Source organism: Sciurus carolinensis, chromosome 7, assembly GCF_902686445.1.
Source record: "Sciurus carolinensis chromosome 7, mSciCar1.2, whole genome shotgun sequence".
Lineage (NCBI taxonomy): Eukaryota > Metazoa > Chordata > Mammalia > Rodentia > Sciuridae > Sciurus > Sciurus carolinensis.
The window spans coordinates 62,411,456-62,420,839 of NC_062219.1; the positions used below are offsets into that span (position 1 = coordinate 62,411,456).

Consider the following 9,384-nt stretch of genomic DNA (forward strand, 5'->3'; position numbering starts at 1 on the left):
GGGCATTTCAGTTAAAGTTTTGATTGTTGGTAATGCTTTTCTGTGTTAATTTCAAAGTAAAGCAGAGCTCACTCTGTCCATTCCAAGGTTGGATCCAGGAAGCTCTTTGAAACCCTCAGTATTTCATTAATTTGGACAGGAACAGTGGAACATTACCTGTAATCCCAGATACTCAGGAGGCTGACACAGGAGAATCACAAGTTTGAGGCCAGCCTCATCAACTTAGTGAGACCCTAAACAACTTAGGGAAACCCTGTCTCAAAATAAAAAATGAAAAGTTCGTGGCTTAGGTGGCTCAGTGGTAAAGTGCCCCTGGGTTTAATCCCCAGTACAAACAAAGCAAAACACACCTCAAAAAAAAAAACAAAACCCTATTTAATTAAGTCAGTGATATTAGGATTGATCTGAAGGCTCTGATATTACTCTTCCTGTCTGTAGGATGAGAAATGTGCTAGACAATGTTGTCCCCATCCATAAAGTCTATCAGATACTACCAAGGCACTGATGGCCTTTGGAGTCATTTTAATTTGTTTCCATTCTTGTTTTTTTATTTTTCTGCTTTTACTTTGAGTAAACAACTTGTACTGAAGTAAGGAACATTTTGGCAGTCTAGTAATGGAAACCCAGGGCAAAAAGCAATTGCTTGCTAAAGAAAGTAGTGAAATGAAAATCCTAGCTTAAGCTACATGGTCTGGAAGGAAATATTAGAAATAAAATAAGGAGAAAAGAGGGAAGGAAAGCAGTGAATAGTGTAATCCAGGGCTTTTCTGCTGTGTTTTACAGTTTATAGCTCTCAGACATTCCTACCTGATTTTCTTCTTGCTTTTTTATATTGTCTTCATAAAGTTTTGAGAATAATTTGGTTTATGGCATTTATTTTGGAAGCACTATTCCTCCATCTTAGATCTCTGTCCTGGATTCAAAATGGGCTTTTATTAAAATTGCTACATTTTAACCTTTGATTGTCTAACCTCTAACATTAGATCTTTATTGTAACCCTATTGCAGATACATTAAGCAATATTAATTTTAATTTATTAATTAAATTAATTAAATATTATTATTTTCAGTGATTAGTTTAGAATAGAGAATAGTTCAGACTATGTTACTCTCCTCCTCAAACTCAGTTCAGCATCAATATAACATAACATTGCTCTACAAAACAGCATAAACCAAATTCTATGTACCTTCTTTTTATTATTTGCAACTGAGAAGATTCAATAACATGTAAATGAATGTAAAAACACCTTACTATTTCACTAATAGGCCTTTACAACCCATGAACAAGGTTTGCCTTTTAAGAAATTTGTTATAAGCTTCACCTGAACTTAAAATTTTCTGATTTTATATGAATCCATATACATATGAATTCTAGTACAGTAAGTGACACTTTGGCATATAGACCTGTGTCTGTTTCAAATATTGTTACATATATTAAAAATAAATGATACAAGGTTGTTTTTAAGAGGAAAAGAAATACACTTAATTTTTTAAAAAATTGTGAAGTTTGAGACTACTTACTGTTTTACTTTTCCTGATTTCTAGGGCGAGGTCATTGGGATGAAGATAGTGTGGTCAGCTCTCCAGACCCTGGGTCAGCCAGTGAATCAGGTGATCGATATCGCACTGAGCAGTATCAAAGCAGCCCCCATGAACCTAGCAAAATTGAAACTCTGATAAGAGCCACCCAGCAAATGATTAAAGAAGAAGAGAATAGATTGCAGCTACGGAAAGCACCCCCTGACCAATTGGCTTCCATTAACGGAGCTGGGAAAAAACACTCCCTCTGTTTTGCAAACTACCAACAGCCTCCACCGACAGGTGAAGTTTGCCATGGCTCTGCTCTTTCCAACACTTCACCATGTGACCACCTCCAACAGAGAGAAGGAAAGATGCTGAGCCCCCATGAAAATGACTATGACAACAGTCCCACTGCACTGTCTCGGATAAGTAGTCCCAATTCTGATCGCATTTCAAAATCCAGTTTGATCCTAGCTAAAGACTATCTACATTCAGATATGTCTCCTCATCAGACAGCGGGGGACCATCCTGCTGTCTCTCCAAACTGCTTTGGCTCTCACCGGCAGTATTTTGATAAGCATGCTTACACATTAACTGGATATGCCCTGGAGCACTTATATGACAGTGAAACCATTAGAAACTATTCCTTGGGCTGTAATGGCTCACACTTTGATGTAACTTCCCATCTAAGGATGCAGCCAGACCCAGCACAAGGACACAAGGGAACATCTGTTATAATAACCAATGGAAGCTGATGTTTTTCTAAAATATTTTTTTCTTCAAGGGTCTCTGAAACATATTTATAGTTTAATGCCCCATTACCAGCATTTAGTATGCCACAGATTGTTAGAGGATAATTTAAGTTACTGGGTATTTGACATGTGTTTCTGCAAAATCAAAGAAAACATAACATTAGCATTCAGGATTATACACGGATAATGGAGCTGAAGTCAATACAAAAATTGCCCCTCTAATTATATGGGAACCAGAATATATACATTTTTGAATCAAAAAATATGCATGTAAATCAACTAGTACAGACCACATCAAAGGGCTGATGAATTGACAACACTGTATTGTGATGATCCAGTGACACTCATAGCCACAGACCACCCTTTACAAACTGCTGTGTCTACTTTACATGTAGAAATGGAGAATATACCCCATAAATATACCAAAATGGGTACATTTCCTTAACTCTACCACATCAAGCTTCTGAAAGAAATTTCCATTCCCAAAATAACTGGAAAGAAAGAGCTACATCTTGTAAACTGATTTCTTTGTGGTTTCAAACCAGTCAGCTCATTTGGTTCAGGCATAAATTAGAGAAATGGTTCTGGCTGTGGTGCAAGAATGAGTGTTCACCTAGTATCCATTAGAAGCAATCAGGAAGTGGTGATTTTTCACCTTGCTTTTGAGTTAGACAAGGACCAGAAGTGTACTGGCATAGCAGTGCAGGTTTTTCTAAGTAATGGCATTGAGATGTTGGGAGGCACATCAAAAATGTGGTGTGTTCAATAGGAAGTAGTTTAGTGATGGAAAGGCCAGAGGCAGAGCAGAATGAAATTATATCTCAAAAAAAAAAAAAAAATTTAAGGCTCAGAATAGTAAAACCACATATTTGGGGCTTCCTTATAAAACCAACCAAATAAAAAATTCAAACCAATTCACCAAGAAAAAAAGGCTGATAAGTGCAAAAATAACTGAGGAAAACCAGTGAAGTGCTACATGACAGCAGTCTAAGTGTTTGAAAGCATTTCAAAGCACAGATGTGCCAATGTGTCAGCATATGGAAAGCCTCAGGAGAGAATCTAAGATAAAAGCTTAGGCAGATAGACAAGTGGTTAACAGGGCCAGAGGAGTACTCCATCTGAAGGAATAGACACAAATACTCATTTTCCTTATTATTTGTAAACAACAAAAATAATAAACTTGCCCTCACCTCTGTGTGGTCTAGTAGAAAGACCAATGGACTAGATGCAGAGATCTGGCTTTGGGTTCTGACCCTGCCTGTAACTTAATTTTGTGACTATAAATGCATTCCTCACCATGCCTGAGCCCCCGTTTCCTGGTCTGTAAGGCAACTTCAATGTTCCATGATTCTGTGGTTCATTGAGGCAGCAGAACAGAACTTGTGAAGTAGTTAACTCTCTGCTGTGAGTTATCAGGACCGATCATTCTGGTTTTTCTGCACATGTGCAGAGGCCTAAAAGCTTTGTGACTTAAGCAGGTATATGGGGTCTCTGGGGCAGGTAGTTACAGTCAACTTTTTTTTTCTTTTTTTTTTTTTTAGATTCAGCCAAAACATAGATGGTAGAAATTTATGAGGGGGAAGAAATATAGCAAGATTTTTAAAAATGCACTGTTCTTTAATATTCAAAGCAAAGTGACAGAAGTGATTAGAGAAGTTTCATAGGTAATATTTCATAGAAGTCTCATGTGTTTAACTCTTGCCAAATCCGAGGAGGGGAATGTACTGAAGGAACTTATAAGTTTGAAAACAGAACATGGCATTGGACGCTCAGGGATTAAAACTATATTTTCATCATTTAATAGTTATTTGGCAGTCCACTGGTTGGTGACAATCTGAATGATAATTTGAGAGACAAATACTGAGCTGTTTGTACATGAGAGAAGAGGCTACATGAAATGAAGTAACTATTTCTTGGATATGACAGCAACATTGGCCAATGTAAATGAAAAAAAAAGGTTTAAGTAAGTGAGAAAAGTGGTGTTTATCATATACACTTTAAAAATGTTCAAAGTACAATAAAAGTTAAATTCAAAACTATATAAGAAAAAGCATTCAGTAATTCTGAGAAAGTTATTTTCGAGAAGCCCCTGGAATATTTAAAATGGATTATGATCAATTGGTATGTGAAAAAAGGATTTAGGAATGCTAAAGGTTTTGCAGAATTCTGTAGGATATATGTTTCAAAGAAACAAATATTGGGAAAATGTGGCAGATTTTGGAAAGGAAATCTATACAGATGGTTTCTACTGATGGATATATATTCTTCCAAATGAGTCAAGGACAGATATTGTCAGAGAAATGGCTACTTAAGAACCAAGGAAAATGAACTGATACTAATGCAAAGACTGTCATTATAGGGATTTCAGTGGAATTTTTATATGGAGGATAATTGATTAGTGGAAGGAATAAATTATGAACTGAGAAGATGGGGGGATAATCATGAGAAATCATGCTTCTTAAAATGATATGGCAAATATTTTAAAAGGAAGCAAAATTAACTAAATTACATTTTGGTTAAAATTTTGGATAGATTGGCCCAGATTTAAATATATAACCATCTATTTAATTTCCTGAAGGAAAATTTTATAGTAGCAATTGTTTTACTTTACATATAACAACTTACAGGCTCATAGTATTATATGACTTTCTTTTGTTGCAATATGGTATGATAATATAAAATGACCCAAAGCAAGTTGACATTATATGAAAAGGCAACTTTTTACTATTTATATGCATATGTAAAAATGTATTTATCTACATTATAAATGTGTGCAGGAACATATTTCCATATAAGGAAGATATCATCTGCATCTTTTAAAAACATAGGATGTAAAATAAATGTTCCCAATAACTTAATCAGTTCAAATTGAAATTAAATTGGCTTTAATTTTAATCCTTGATTTCTATAACTTTGCTACAATGCTGAAAACCATGAAATTTGATTGAAATATAGACAGAAGGATGCTTTTTAACATCATTTTGGGGAAATTCATAAACATGTACTATAATACTGCTACAGTATGTAATAATTCATTAGATGATGCAAAGCTCATGCTTTATAGTGACAGCAAGAATACCTTTACTGCCCAATTTACCTGTTTTTGAGCAATTAAAAAATCTGGGTAACCAAAGAGATAAATAATTATTTCCCCAATATTTCTTGGGGGAATTCTGTTAAAATTATTGTTGAGAATATATAATGTGTTATTTTGGGATGCATAAGATTAAGGTCACAGACACCACTACAGGTCAGACATTAGGTGTGCTTCAGCTCCACAAGTTTTTTTTTTTTTTTTTTTGATATAATGTGTTGAATCTAATGTGCTAGCTTTTCTAATTGCCTGATACAAGATGATGTAATAGTGCTGATGTGATATTCAAAATGAGACAGGATGCAATAAATGATTTGCCTTCAGCATTTATACAGAAAAACCACTTACTACTTCCTGATTGTATTTCACAGAGCTAAAATATTTCCACTGGGTACTGTTCTTAATTCTCTCTACACCCTGCTGCCACATGCTGCCTTTGGGCAGAGAATCCCACTTAAAATAAGTTTTAATGGGATCTTGTAGAAAAGGATGACATACTCCATTTTTCTTTCTTTCTTTTTTTTTTTTTTAATGGAAGGTGAGGATTGATTCTAATGCAAGATTATTGGAAAATATGCATAGATATTTTAAAATACAATACAATGAAAGACTTCTGCCCCCAAGATCTAGACCAAATAAGTTTGCTAGAAGATGGTACAGCTAAATAGAGACACTCTGAATACAGATTTGATATTTGAAGGCTCTCTCCTCTCTTTCACTTTGAAGAGCATGACATTACTAAGATATTCAGTGCAATGTATTAGCACTAGTAGTAATGGGAAATGACAGAGTGAATGCTGATATTTGGAAAACTGAGTATCTGACCATTTTGGGATCACTAACCTTGTCTAGGGAAATAACTTACACTTTAATACAGTCGTTCTGATTTAAAAAGTTCAAATACCCAGATCTGGCTCCCTAGTTCACTCAAACCATAGATGTAGACATACATTTAATTTTACTTAATAAAGAATGTAAATCCTGCAGTTCTCCAAATAAGTGGATTCAACTTTTATGTAAATGTCAAGGTTTTGTGAATAGGGGTTTAAGTTTAAGCAAAATCTATTGGGTAGTTCTTACTGTGAAACATATTGTGGATAAAACATCATTCCAAATTTTAAAAGAGGATAGAACAGCGATGGACACAGGCAAAAGGTATCATACATAGAAAATATTTTGGGGAAAAGTTTTGTGTGGTGCTCAGTTTTTGTGCACAAAGGTTGTACGGGTAGTGCTTAATCTCAAAAGGTGAGATTGTTCTCATTTCCAAATACGTGTTTGCTCAGAGTTCTATCTCTAAGACTTCACGCAGAAAGGGGACACACACACACACACACACACACACAACACAACATAGAGTTCTGTCACTTAAGACTATATGCAGAAATGATACATACCACAGAAAGAAAAGTATGATTTTTGTATCACTTTTGGTATTAAAAAATGTGCCATATCCAATCATGTGTGTGTATGTGTGTGTGTATATATATGTATGTATACATACATATATATGATGGATCACACAAGAAATCCTGATTGATGATTTTAAACCAAACATTTGTAGTTTTATTTATTGCTATTTTGATTTTGCTGCATGAGAGACTTGGCTTTCATAAACCTAGATGGGAGGAGTTTATCCCAATTTGCTGATTTGGGACAAGTTTAATCACAGTTAAATTTATACCCATTAATCCTGATGTGTTTACATTTTGAAAAAAATGAAATTGGCATGAAAAAAAATTAGAAGTACTGTAACTTTTTTGTTATTTTTCCCAAAGGGAAATATTTCAAAAAATGAAACATATGAATAGGCACTTCAAAAAAGATTAAATATTTTGTTTGTTTTTTGACTGACATGCTACAGAAAGGATTATATTTGTGAGAAGATGCTAACTGCCACTATTCCAAATACCATCTTGCAATGTATAGTTTTTAGTGATATTGTAGTATAAAGCTGTAATTTGAACTTTTACTTTGGAATGTAAAGTAGAAAATATTAGCTATGTCAATGATATCTTGCAAAGTGTTCCCATTTATAATTATTTATATTGTAAATAGCTTTCTGAAGTAAATTTGAAGTTAATTGTGCATAAAATGTATTTATTATGTGAGGAATTTTTTGTTTTAAAATATAGTTACCAATATACAATTTGAGTCTGAATTATTCATTGAAAGAAAAATCTCTATACGATGAGTGTCATTTGTAAACAAGAAGACTGTAAAGAAACAAGGACAACTTCAACTCTAGATTCTGTTGGAAAGGGTACTCTACCCTCATAAATACACACATGTACACGTTGTGCACACATAAGGAACTGAAGAATAGAAGCTCATGCATATTTCCACTAACTATTAAGTAATAGATCTGATTCTTATTAGATACTGGAGGATGGTTTTTCAATGTTTCATCAGGACATTTTCAGCAGGTGTTCTTTCTCCACTTTTCTAAATAAAGTAAAAAAGTTTGAAGGTACATGTTATATTTTTAATGCCTATGGGAAAAGAAAACCTATAGTATTGAGATGATTTAGTTTGCTTTCATTCAAAAGCATATTAAAAATATTTCCAGAATAATTTTTGATCTGAAGTTCAAAGTATGTTTAAAATTCAAAATTAGGAATTAAAGTCAAACAAAAATATATTTCTAAGAAGTTCTCTTCCAAGCATTTTCATAAGTACCCATTAGGTATTTCATTTATTTGTTCCAGGAATTTGTGATTTACCTTGATGTGTCCTAGATATTTCCATTGACTGATTGAACTTATAAATATCTCTTTAATTCAATATAAATGTTATTTATATTTCATAAAGCTTTTTACAAAGCTGAACAAAATATCAGAAACACTGTCATTATTATTACAGCATTTATCAGATGTTTTGCAATATAATTCTTTAAAATACTTGTTTGCTTTTGTTTCTGAAAATATAATTGTTTTCATCTATTTTATTTTTAAAAATAACTGCACTTCCAATTTAATCCACAACATTTATTGAATATTGTGTTAGACTTTTTAAATATTTTTTGTATTTTTATTATTTTTTACATGACAGTGCAGTATATTTTGAAATATTATACATACATAGAATAAGTATAACTTGTTTAAATTGGGATCCATTATTGTGTTTGTACATGATGTGGATTACATTGATCATGTGTTCATATATGAGATAGGAAAAATATGTCCGATTCATTTTACTGTCTTTCCTTTTACCATCCTCTAATCCCTTCCCTTCATTCCCCTTTTACTAGTCCAATGAACTTCAAATCTTCCCCTCCTTTGTTTTGGGTTAGCATCCACATATCAGAGAGAACATTCTGCCTTTGGTTTTTGGGGATTGGCTTATTTCACTTAGCATGATATTCTCCATTCCATCCATTTACAAGCAAATGCCTTAATTTCATTCCTCCTTATGACTGGGTAATATTCCATTGTGTATATATACACCACATTTTCTGTATTCATTCATCTGTTGTAGGGCACCTAGGTTGGTTTCATAGCTTGGCTATTGTGAATTGAGCTGCTATGAACATTGATGCAGCTGTGTCACTGTGGTATGCTGATTTTAAGTCCTTAGGGTATAAACTGACGAGTGGGATGACTGGGTCAAATGGTGGTTTCATTCCATGTTTTGTTTTCTGAGGAATCTTCATACTGCTGTCCTGGGGGGTTGTACCAATTGGCAGTCCCCAGCAATGTATGAGTGAACTCTTTCCCTACATCGCCACCAATATTTATTGTTGCTTGTATTCTTGATAATTGCCATTCTGACTGGGATGAGATGGAATCTCAGTGTAGTTTTGGTTGCATTTCTCTAATTGCTAAAAATGTTGAACATTTTTTCATATATTTTTTGACCATTTGTATTTCTTCTGTGAATTGCCTGTTCAGTTCCATAGCCCATTTATTGATTGGGTTATTTGTTTTGGGGGAGTGTTATTTATTTTTTGAGTTCTTTGTATATTGTGGAGATTAATGCTCTGTCTGAGGTGCTGCTGATAAAGATTTTCTCCCATTCT

At 33.8% G+C, this 9,384-nt stretch overlaps 1 protein-coding gene across 3 annotated transcripts in view; it reads left to right on the forward strand.

The window, feature by feature from the left end:
* Nucleotides 1–7,515, forward strand: part of Sim1 (SIM bHLH transcription factor 1) — a 74,989-nt gene extending 67,474 nt beyond the window's left edge. For all 3 annotated transcript variants that reach the window (XM_047559725.1, XM_047559726.1, XM_047559727.1), the window contains one exon: nt 1,545–7,515. In XM_047559725.1, the coding sequence (XP_047415681.1) occupies nt 1,545–2,275 (731 nt within the window). In that variant the 3' untranslated portion in view covers nt 2,276–7,515. The remainder of the gene's footprint in view (nt 1–1,544) is intronic.
* Nucleotides 7,516–9,384: the final 1,869 nt, after the last annotated feature.